The following is a 12,098-nucleotide window of genomic DNA, read 5'->3' on the forward strand; positions in this document are numbered from 1 at the left end:
TGTTCTTGTCCTGTGCCTTTGCTGAATCCTGCCTGTTTACACTTCCTGTCTGGCAGAGAAAATTGACTGTTTGGTGGGATTTTTTTTTTTTTTCAACAACAGTGCTTTGGGAATCATTAAAATTAAATCATGAAAAAGGATTAATTTTCAATCTCAGAAAGTTCTTTGAATTTTTTCTTCCTCCTTTTAGCGCCGGCTTCGTCACCTTCGGAATATTGCTGCACGTAACATTATTAATAAGAATGGTTATCGCCTCTTGGATACCTACTTCACTCTTCACTTGTGTGATAACACCAAGATCTACAAAGGTAAACCAGGCTTGCTACCAACCTTTTTGCTAGTTAATCTTTGAATTCTTATGATATGAATTATCTTTTTTCTTTTTTCTCGACAACTTGCTGCCATTAGTTATGTCCCATTTGCTAACACTGGAAAAGAGCTCTTTAGTTTCCTCAGTTTCATGAAAGCATTCAGTGTTAGCAGCCAAGGAGGCAAAACATATGACAGGTCTTGTAGTCTCTTAAATCTGCCTGTATTTGTCATTGCTCTTCCCTGAGTGATGATGTAAGAAATTGGGAACTTCCAAGAGCACATAAAAGTTAAAGATTTTAGAGCTTTAGTTGTCTTTTGTGGGGAAGAGTGTCCCAGTCTTTGCATACCAGTTGTTTTACAAAGCATGCATCAGCACATATTGTTATCAAAGTTTTCAAAAACCAGAATTGTCAGCCAATGACATGAAGCATCCAGGCATCTGTTCTAGTTTAGGTAACTGTATTCAAGTATGAGATCTCCTCTCTTTCTCGCTTTCATTTCTCACTACAGTATATAGTTCTTTATTGTGGAGAGATGTTATTAAAAATATTTTTTCATGCTCCTTTTGGCGTGATTGGAGATGAATTTTAATTTTTCTCTTTGATTTTTATTTTCATCTGACACAGTGGCAGATCTGGCATCTTGCCTTGCTTTTTTTACCAAGGTTGGTCCTTTAGAAGGATAAGAATACAAAACTTGAGCTTGCTGCCTGGATTTTGTTGTGGTGGTTGGTTAAACCTGTCACTGGTGATTGTGTCTGCAGTGTTCAGTGTAAGGGACTGTTTTGCACTTCATCAAAGCTTTTTCCTTGGTCTCCAGGAGGCTGGGATATTGTACAAAATCTATATTCCTGCCTCTAGAGCTGTCTATCTAAAGTCTTTTAAGCTCTTGCTTTGACTGGGAAAGCCAAAGTTCATGTGCCAGCAGTTGCTTATTCCCATTTAAATACAGGGTTGTTGGCACCTCTGTCAGGTAACTTGGCTGTTCCCTCTTTGAGCACCTGGAACAGGTCACCATTGCTCCTCAGGAAAGTGCTGTAATTGATTTATCCAAGCTGCTGTTTTCCAGGAAGATGTTGTGTGGCAAACCAGTCATGTGTGCAAATATCATCCAAATACTGTTAAGTACCATGCCATGTTCACTCCTCAGAAATCAGAGCCTTGTAAACCTTGAGGATTGTCATGGATATAAAGATGAAATACTAAATTTAGATAATGACTTGTAATAAGTAAGTGTGAAGGAGTAATTTTAGTCAAAAGCATGACTGCATTTCAAGTCTGTCTCATGAATCAGTTACTAATAAAGTGGACCCACTAGCATTTGTCTTTCTTGATTAATACTTATTTTAGTTTTTCCTGTTTTCAAATACTAAGATTTGTATCAGTATTTAAGCTAATCTAAATGTGCTTTTTTACTTATTTTTCTTTAGAATTTTATAAGAGTGAGGTGATCAAGAATTCTCTGGTAAGTTACTTTAATGTGGAAAAAGTTTGCTTTTAAAATTATGTATTTAGTGCAGTATATTGTTTTCTCTGCTGAATACCATAACTTAATGTGCCTTTCCACTGTTCACTTCTATTAGGAGCATTGTGTTCTCCTCCTTTTCAGATTCTTTTCATGAGGGCTAGAATAGGGAGCTACTGAGTAGTAGAAATGCTGATTTCTGTTAACATCTGTGTGTTGTGTAGGAAAACAGCAATTAACATGTACCTGCCCAATACATACATATATTCTTTGAAGAGCTAATAGATGTAAGAAACTTAAGTTTGAAAACATGTTAGATTTTCTAAATTTTTCAGTTTAGATGAATGAAGGGGCCAGAACTGAACAGTTTATTACAAATGAGGAAGGGTAATAGTAGGATGTTGCAAATGTTGGCTAAGGGAGTTTGAAAATGTGCTGAAGACTTTTTAATGCCTGCATTAACAAGGTAGAAGTGCTCCATTTATAGCACCCTGGCAAAATGCTTTGAAATCCTCCTGAATCAAGGAAAAGCTGTCTGCATACTCAAGGCTGCTAACTTCTCCAATTTCTCTTAAGTTGTTAGGATTTTTAGTTCTGTCTATTCTAAATCAGGAAAAGGAAAAAAAAAAAAACGGAAACTAACCACAGGATATAAGAGATGGAATGACAAAAATCTAAATAAAAGTTGTCTTGAGGACATCCTGCATTTAACCTATGGGTATTTTAATGTCCTGTTACTCTTGTGCCTGAATAGCTATGAAATATTCCTTCTTGTTAGGAGGACTTGATTAATGTATTTCTTCTGTAAATACTTAGTGGGTAACTCTGCTTCTCCCTTCTTTTCAGAGGCATCCTATTTCAAATTGGCTCATCCCAGTTTGGGGATGCTAGGCCTTTTCCAAGCTGCTTAAGCACTAGAATGGAAGGCGAGTTCTTTTATGGGGTTCCTGCCTTTTGTTTTGGAGGAGCTGCTGTTCCTGTGTTCAGCAGAGGAGGGAGGGATATAAATACATAGAAAAGCACTTTCCTATTTTCACTTTTGGACACCCTGTTTTCTTTTGGCACTAGTAATGTTGGATTGACTTGGTTTTGTTGCAGCCTGGATCAGTTCTTTAGATGTTGTTAGAAATGAGTGGAAATTCTTGGAGCATGTTGTCTTTGCAAATTTGAGTTCTAGTGGAATTTGCAGTTTAGCTTCATGTGTGCTGCTTCTGAAAAGCTCCAGGTGCAAGTCTGATCTCGTGGACTAAAGATGAGTTTTTAGTGACAGCATTTGAGGATTGAACATCAGTCAAGGAGGAGAAGAATGTGAAGAAATATGTCAGCAATTTCTGCAAATTTAATTATTGGGAATTTAACTTTGCATTTAACTTTGAGGGTACAAGCTATACTCTGGTTTTCAGAACCTGAATTATAACTGTGAAAGGAATACTACTTCTATATTGAAAGTTCCTGATGTGGTTAAACTGAATTACTAATTTATGAAGCAAATTCTTTTACTTAAATGTTTGTAATAGAAGGAAGCAAGGCCCATTCAGTTTCTGAAGTACTTTACAGCATGTACCTTTTAACTGAGGAATTCTCTCTAGCAAACAGGGTAATGAAGCAGCAGAGCTTGAAATAGCTCTTGTTCCTCATTCTTAAGATTTTTAAACATCTTTGAAGTGGGATTTGCTATGTCTTTTGTCAATTTATGGACTGGTTTCAGCTTGTTTAAACTGTATTTATCCTTCTTTGAATACGTAGAATCCAACATGGAGGAGTCTGGACTTTGGAATAATGCCTGATCGTCTGGATACCTCTGTCTCTTGTTTTGTTGTGAGGATCTGGGGTGGCAAGAAGGAGCACTTTCAGCTTTTGATTGAATGGAAGGTCAATCTAGATGGGTTGAAGTACTTGGGCCAGCAGGTAATGTGAAAACATTTTTTTCTTAACTTTTTTCTTCAGGAACCAAAACATCTGGATGAATTCATATATAGGATGCTGAGAAAGGAAATAAGTGTGATTGAAGATTGTATTTTAAAGTTTGATTACAGATGTTCATGTTAGTTTAGATCAGAGCTTTAAATCATAAAACCATGTAGTGCTTGGGGTTGGAAGAGGCGTTAAATGTCATCCATTTCCACCCCCTACCATGGTGGGGACACCTTCCACTGGACTGGGTTGCTCCAAGCCCTGCCCATCATGGCCCACTTCCAGGCATGAGACAGACACAGCTTCTCTGGGCAACCTGTGCTAGGACCTCAGCACTCTCACAGCCAAGAGTTTCTTCCCAATATCCTATCTAAATCTCCCCTCTGGCAGTGAGAAGTCATTCCCCCTTGTCCAAAGTCCCTCTCCAGTTTTCTTGGAGCTCCCTGAGCCACTGGCAGGGGCTATAAGGTGTCCCTGGAGTCTTCTCTTCTTCAGACTGAAATCTTGAGTCTTACCTCTTTTAAGTTTGCAGCTATCTTATTTATTTTTTGTCACCTGGAAATGCAATAATAGGAAAGATGTTCTGTCTAGTGTTTCTGATTTCAAAGTAGAATGGCTTAACAAAGTGGCTGTTGCTAAAGCAGTGAAACAAACAGATTTTCCATGGTTAAATTCAGTTTTATGTGAGGTTTTATGTACTTCTAGAGTTACAGGTGATGAAAAACTGCTTTAGACCGGGAGCAATTTGTGCTCATTTGGTGTGAAGATTTGCAGTAAGCTGGCTTTGAACTGGTTTGTTCTCCTCCTTCCCTACAGATCCATGCAAGAACCCCAAATGAGATTATTTTTGGTCTCAATGATGGTTATTATGGAGCTTCATTTGAACAGAAGGTAAGGGTGTCTTGTATTTGTTCTGGCTTGTTGGTACTGGTGTCAAACTGAAATTCAACCTGTGAGATTGATTTTTCACCTTTGGAAGCTCAGAACATTAAAATGCTTTGTTTTGAGAAGGAATAGTTTTTGGCATGACAAATATGAACTAATATCTTGCCTTGGTTGCATGGACATCTGTGATGTTTTGAAAAGACTTTAAGTGTAACATTTATAGTCCAAAACCCCTCTGGTTACTGAAAATAAGCTTTCTCTGTATTCTTTGAGGCAGACACTTCATTTAAACATAGGACATACTGGAAGTGATATGGTTGTTAAGACTCATTTTCAAGGCAATACCTTTTCAGAAATTGCAATGAGGGATGCAAGTGTAGCTTCTAGTTAATGACCAGCTTTCTGATTTCTCCTTAAAGAAGTAAGAGCTGAACTAGGCAATACAGCTCTCTGTAGCTCTAAAGTTGTCAGAGGCATGGGAAAGAGAAACACAGTTATATTTTCCAAGGATGCTGGATTGTAGCTTCATTTTCAACCACCAAGAAGGAAACACCCTCATCTTTGGAAAGCTGCATCTCTCTTTTCAGTCTGTGGCCTCCATCAGTGTAGGTAGTCTTCCCCCATATGCATATTCTTTAAGTATTTCTCAGCAGCTAGATCTTGGCCACTTTGCACAAACAAAGCCTTTTTCTGTGTTTGCAAGTAAGGTGCCTGTATCCAGTAAATGTGGCAGAGAAAAAGACACTCCTCTTTCAGAGGGTGAACTTCCTAATAGCTAAATCTAAAGCCCTTACATTAAGTGTTCTGCAAATTTCCTCAGGGTGGAACACTTTGCATACACCACTTGGTGCCTGATTGTTTGGAAAACTCCTTTTAACACCATAGTACAGAGGAAAAAGAAAAGGCTGAAATAGGTTGTTGCTGCAAATTCTTTCACTCCTGAAGCAGTTTTTCTAGGTCAGTCCTCTTGTCCTCTGAGAAATGTTGCACTTTGCTTTCTGAAGCAAAGTTGTTTGTGGAAACATCATCAGTTTTATGCAGTAGAATCCTAGAATGGTTTGGGTCAGATGGCAGCTTAGAGCTCATCCAGTTCTTCCTCCCTGTCATGGGCAGTAACACCTTCCACTTGATCAGATTGCTCCAGTCCCCATTCATCGTGGCCTTGAACATTTCCAGGGGTAGGGCATGGTGATGCTGACACCTTGTGCATTTTCAGTTTTCCACCATCCTAGTTCTTTCAGACATTAAGATTTTTTTGTTTTGTTTTTTGTTGTTTGTTTTTTGTTTGGGTGGTGGTTTTTTTTTGGTTTTTTTTTTTTTTTTTGTGGAGACATGTCTGGATTTCAGCATTCAGTATCTTGGGTAGGAAAATGAGTTGCTGAGAGAGCTGCTGGGATGGTGTCTCTGTAGCAATGTGATGTGCTATATAGTGTGTAGATCTCAGGATTGTTTAGGTAGAACCAGATTTTTAGTGGAAAGGAATGTCTGCTGTGTGGGCTATGGGTAACACAGTTGTGTCAGGAGATGTTGACGTTTAACTCTGAATTTCAATCTCTTCTATATGGAGAGAGTGTCCTGTTAGGGCAGGAAAGAATCTTTAGGCAGGATTGTGGTACTCAGAATCCACCTGTTGGAACACTGGCTGATCCTGGGTACCAGATGGAGCTGCTTTGTACACTACAGTAAATGCCTTTTTCCCTGCAATCCATAATCTTTCTGATAGTGCCTCCAGGTGGCTTGACCTGCTTAAAATTTACTTTATCATGTAAAGCAGCACTTCCCAGTGTGGGACTTTTCTAGGAGTTTGTGTGACCATGCCTGATACGGAAAAGCTCAATATCTGACATTTGCAGCATGAGGAATTGCTTTTTGTCTGTTTCTGTTTTGGTACCTTTTGAGCAGAATGGATACTTTGGTAACTTACAAGAACAACCTTAGGTCATTCTTACTTTGTAACTTCCAGAAATCATTCTTACTTTGTAACTTCTAGAAACTTGTTCACCTCACTTGAAACTAAGATTACTTTGATCTTTTAATGTGTTGCAGCATGGATAAAGGATAGAGCTTTGTCTCATGTTCATGTAATTCTCTGGCATGTGACTAAGTGGCCTCTCAGGTCTGAAGCTGAAGAATGGCAGTTGCAGCTGTCAGTTACACTTTTCAATGTTTCTGTGCATACAATTCAGACAGTTATGGATTATAAAGTTCAATAAAACATACTGTGTGTCTAGAATACAGATAAACTGATAACTCTTTTATACCTTTATAGGTAAGTGGTGTTATTACCACCTTAAATTGTTTTTACCTAACATAGATAGAACACATGTAAAGACATTTAAAATACATTGCATGCAAGATCATTTATTCTGCTAAAAATGCATGCTCTTAGTCAAGATGAATTTTTTAATTTTAAAAATAATATTCCTCCTTTTCCTCAAGGATCACTCAGGTACCCTGAAGAACAATCTTCTCCAGGTGGATCAGAGCTGTGTTCGTAACTCTTACGATGTCTTCTCTTTGCTTAGGTAAGGTTTTTGATAATATTTTGTGCAGTTATTATAACTTCTGTAGTGTCTGTGTGGGAGGATCTTTCCAAACATTAAAAAAACCCCAGCATGGTGTGGAATGTGCAAAGGAGATATTAAGGCTGTGCCAGTATAGTCATGTAGTGAGGAGCTGGGCTGTGTGTTCAGTGGTGGTTGCTGGACTTCTTCTGTGTAGATGCTTGAGTGCTCTGAATTAGGACTCACTGTGGAGCTGGCCTGTGGACATGCCTTGTGAATGTCAAAATCATGGAGCTTCTTTGTTGGAAAGGTTCTGTGGAAAGCTTCTACTCTGTTCTCAACAGCAGTGAAATTTTTTTATATACATGAGAACACAATCAGGACCCAGTTACTCCAGCACAATTTTGGTCTAAGAAAGGTACAGGGGTTTTTGCTTTTGGGTGGCTGCTTAAATGTTTGTGGTGATAAAAAACATGACATGCTAGTATTAAGGTAAACAAACTGTCCTTTTTCATGTCTGCTTTAATTATATTAGTTCAAAAAGATGAGATATGAAAAAGTATAATTGTGGTCCACCACTGTCAGTAAGTTGGTTTTGAGGAATCTCTATTTAAATGGCATTTTACATTTTACAGGTTAATAACTTCAGTTCTGCAGTAAAGGCAGTAGATATGCTATGAAGGAAGCCCTTGAATAGGAAATATTTAATATGCTTTCAAAAGTCTATGTAAAACTACATTTGACATTTTAAATCGATTGTAAAAGTTGAATCCATTTGACAGTGTTGACAGTAGGTGTCAGTGTTGCCTGTCTGAAGAGAGGAAAAGTCAACTTATGTTGCTTATTCACATGTCCTTATTTAAGCTCTTAAAATCTGGGTGTTCTGTTTCTTGATTCTTTAAAGCATATTTTAACTGAAGGCTGCTTACTAATTTTTTTTTTGTGTGTGTGCTTTTAGTGGGAAACAACCAGGGGGAGTGTTAGGAAATTCTGATTGCACTCTGACACCCTCCATTCATTAGAAGAGAACTTGTAGTACCTAACATTTAGTCTTTGTTAAACAGAAAAAGGAAAAAAAATGTGCAGTGTGCCCTGATGACTTCATTCACGAGGGTTTTTCACATTTTGTGTGCACATCTATGTAGTATGAAGCCTGTTCCAGAAAAAAGACTCACTATGGTCATGAACTTGACTAGGTGGACTCCTGATCAGCCCTGAGAAATTGATCTGTAATCCTTCTTGTGAAGGTGCCTCACTGTTTTTCCTCAAGCTGACAAGAAATTAAGTTGTCAGCTGTGATAAAGTTCACCTTGTTGTGTGCTTACCAGTGCTGTTTTGAACCCTGACTACTGGAGCTTCTCTCTGTTTTGGGGATGTGAGAGTTTAGTCTCTCACAGTGCCTAGGCATGCTGTTGGGTTTAGTTTCTGTTAAGCTCTGCCTCTGAGCTGAGACATTATCCTTTTTCATTTTGTCCCAGGAGGAACAGTGTTTTCCAGACCTCAGAACCAGGCCTGCTAACTGTGTTTTAGTGGGTTCTGCATACCATATCAAGGGGTTTACATTGCATTGTTTAGTTCCAGCAGCAGTTAGAAGCTGTAATTTGTGACTCTATCTAGGTGTCATTTTTGTCTAATTTCATTGTGGTTAGGAAAGTTTGTTAGGAACTAAGGCAGAGTCCTCTTTGTAGTTTAGAATCCTTTCTATTCCCTTTCACATTAACTCTGCATTTTTACAGGTGTGTTTTCTGGACTGCTGCTTACCTTTGATATCAGGCTGAAAAGCCTGGTGATGATGTTTGTTTTAAAATAATCTCTAGTTGGTAGAAGTCCAGTTACATTGTGGCTGCAGTCCTCTTGGAGTGACACAGATGTGGTTCTGTTGAAGCAATGATTCTTGTGGAAGGGTGTAGTTTTCCTCTGAAAGTCCAGTGGTATGTTGTAGATGGGCCTAGTTTTCCTCTGGGAATCCAGTGGGAAAAAGCTGCCTCAGTGTTCCAAATCTTAGATTTTTATATAGGTAGGAAGTGCTTGGCTCCTCCCCATGCGTGGAGAATGGGATGATGTTATTTTATGAGAAATGCAGTGGGACTCAATGGCTCATTAACAGGAGATACCTCCCTCGAGGGAGGATGGATGGATTGTGGAAGAGATAAAGAAAACTGCCCCACCTGGTTTTAACAGCTGGCCCATTACAGAAAGTATCTTCCCAGGAGTTATGAGGGATAGGTCATGGAAGAGATAAAGAACTCTGTTCTACCTGGTTTTAACAGATGGGGATAGAATACATACTGCTGGTTACATCTTGCATTGCAACCTAAGACACCTACCAAGCAGTTTGGTTTGCCACTTCCTCCAGGATTCCATGCTTGAATAACCAGCCCATGAACTCTTCCCAAAGATAGTTCACATGAGCGTGTTCCTCTTTAAACAGAAAAGAGAGATGGGCATAATTTGAGTTATGATTCATTAGACAGGATGTACTTTGGGAGGAAATGAATTGCTGTCTTCCTTCTGTCCATTGACTGTAAAGAGAATACTGAGATGTCCACATCATAAAGATTTCCATCTGGTCACATAAATCTCATGTTTTGAAGAGTTTCTCATGATAAGATATTTGTCTGTAGTAAAAATTCACAAGCTGCATATGTTGTTTCCTATTGTTTTCACAATGTGAATATGAAGAACAGCTTGTACTGGCTTTATTTACACTTGTATGAATGGAAGCAAATACTGGTGACAGTGGGATCTGAGTCCCAGTTGTTGTTGTGGTATTGTGCTGCCAGATGTGGCAAAGCCACCGATAGCCAAAATGGAGAGAACTGGTTCTTGCTCATCCCCTAACTCTTAACAGCACAGTGAGAACTTCTGTGGTTAGTCTGTGCTTCAAAACTGCTTTTGGGGGAAGAAATGATGTAAGAAATTTTTTCCTCAGAAGTGAATAGCTAAAATTTATGAAGCTTGTGAATAGACCTTAATAAAAAGTGTATGCTTGGCTCAAATTATGTTGATAATAAAATTAATTGGGGATAACAGAGTGTGTGAACAATGGAAAATTTTTTGTGCATTGGATTAAAATAGTGCTTGTGTTTAGATGCTGAATTGCATGGATTTACAAGTCAGTTAAGCAGCAGGAACAAGTTAAATGTTCAGGCAACTCTTTACACAGAGAATGTCTCAGCACTTCTGTAGCTCATGACCCTTCTTGTTCTGGGACAGGGACAAGATCCTCAGGCAAAACTGGTGCTGCTTATAAGTTGTTTGTGCCATATAGAAGTGACAAATGGTCATCCAGACATTTGCTTTAAAAGGGCTAACTAACAAAAATTCACCACATCAGCTGGAAAGCTCAAATTTTGAGGTTTTTACTCCTGGCCTTTTTCCTGAAAAGAGATAATTTAAAGGCTTTCTAAACATTGTGTTGCTGGTAGTAATAGGTTATACAGAAACGCCTTTCACACAGCACTCAGGATGGGCCAAATTCATCTGAGGTCATGTTCTGGACATCTCTCAATAATCAAGTTCTGAACACGTTTGCAGCACTAGTGGGAATAGGTTTATATTTAGTATTCTCTTGGTTTTCTAGCCTATTCTTAAAGCTTTGAAAAATAGACATTCAGTATTAAATGGTGTTGAGAAGATGAGATATCGCTAAACAAAGGGTTTAAAATACTATATAATAGAATTTTACTTCTATTTCTAAATACAAAAATTAATATAGTGTCTTCTGCCACAGCTTTCTGTGTTGTTGTGACACTTAGAGAGCAATTGGCTTGTGCCTCGAAGTATATGAATGCCTGAAATCCTCCCATATTCTGCCTGGTGACAAAAAGTGCTCTAAGAGCTAGTGAAAATCTGCTCCTTTGAAGTTTTGCTTTCTGTAGTTTTTATTACTCCATTCAGAACTGCCATCTCTATGGCTTAACTGTTCCTTCAGCAGATGGCATGATATGATTGTGGTACTTAGCCAGCCAGTTAGTGCAGATTGAAAACATTTTGCTTGTGTTTTTGCTTAAAAAACAGTGTTCTGTTACAACAAAACCAAAATCAACAACAGAATCTGACATTGATGTAATTTGAGTTCTAGGATGAGTAAAAAGACTGGCTCCAAGCAGGTGCTTAATATTATTAGTGTCTAATCTGGCAGAATTTGATTAGAATAGTACATCTGGGTATTAATCTCTCACGGAGCAGGGGTATGCTTGAAGTGACCCTTGCTTCGGGGTTTGCCATCTGTAATATAACAGTTCATTTAAAGAAGGGTGCCTGAATCATCACTGAAGAGATACTGTTTAAGAATACAAATGTTGGTAGTGTTTGTCTGTGACCTGAAATTGAGAGGATCATAAAATCATCTTGTGGTGACCAAGGCTAAAACATATTGACATGGTATAGAATCAGCTTTTGTTCAAATCTTCTATCTTTATTAACAGTTTTATTGAACAAACAGAACTTGATCTTTGAAACTAGAAATGAAGACAAAATGCATGGTCGATGTAGGCTGCCATGGAGCTGAATAAGTTATTAGTAACTTCTCAGCACAGTTTCTCTGAGACTACAGAGTCAGTGGGCTTGAATATGCCAAATGCAGTAACTGGCTTTGTGCAGCTATTTTTAACACATGGAAATAAAGCTGAAACTGAAGCTGTTTTTCATAAGCTCTGAGTAGGGAAGAGTGGCACAAGGGCTTTGTGGGCTTAAGCTGCTCAGTGCTGAGGTGCATCTCAGGTACATTGTTCAAAATGGACTGGTTTACAGAAGACAAGTCAATGTCAGTGTCCTGTCTGACAGGAGCTCAGCCTGACTTTGCTATTGTAGAGCTGATTCAAGTAGCAGTTCCAAACTTTAGGCTTCAAGTTGTTTAGTGGGGTGAAGAGGAGAGAAAGCAGGAAGAAGACATCCTCTCATCACTGGCTGTCTGACTTGAGAGTTGCACAGAATTTGATAAATCCAGATGTGAGCCATGCAAAGCTGTACTGCCTTTTGAACTTCCCTGAAGTTCCTCTATTTCCACTTTAATCT

General features: G+C 38.6%; 1 protein-coding gene across 4 annotated transcripts in view; it reads left to right on the plus strand.

Moving 5' to 3' along the window:
* Nucleotides 1–12,098, plus strand: part of UVRAG (UV radiation resistance associated) — an 86,780-nt gene that overhangs the window by 14,156 nt on the left and 60,526 nt on the right. For all 4 annotated transcript variants that reach the window (XM_079299211.1, XM_079299208.1, XM_079299209.1 and 1 more), the window contains 5 exons: nt 191–308; nt 1,742–1,776; nt 3,523–3,684; nt 4,507–4,581; nt 7,015–7,100. In XM_079299211.1, coding sequence (XP_079155337.1) covers nt 191–308; nt 1,742–1,776; nt 3,523–3,684; nt 4,507–4,581; nt 7,015–7,100 — 476 coding nt within the window. The remainder of the gene's footprint in view (nt 1–190; nt 309–1,741; nt 1,777–3,522; nt 3,685–4,506; nt 4,582–7,014; nt 7,101–12,098) is intronic.

Source organism: Erithacus rubecula (assembly GCF_903797595.1).
Source record: "Erithacus rubecula genome assembly, chromosome: 1".
Taxonomy (NCBI): Eukaryota; Metazoa; Chordata; class Aves; order Passeriformes; family Muscicapidae; genus Erithacus; species Erithacus rubecula.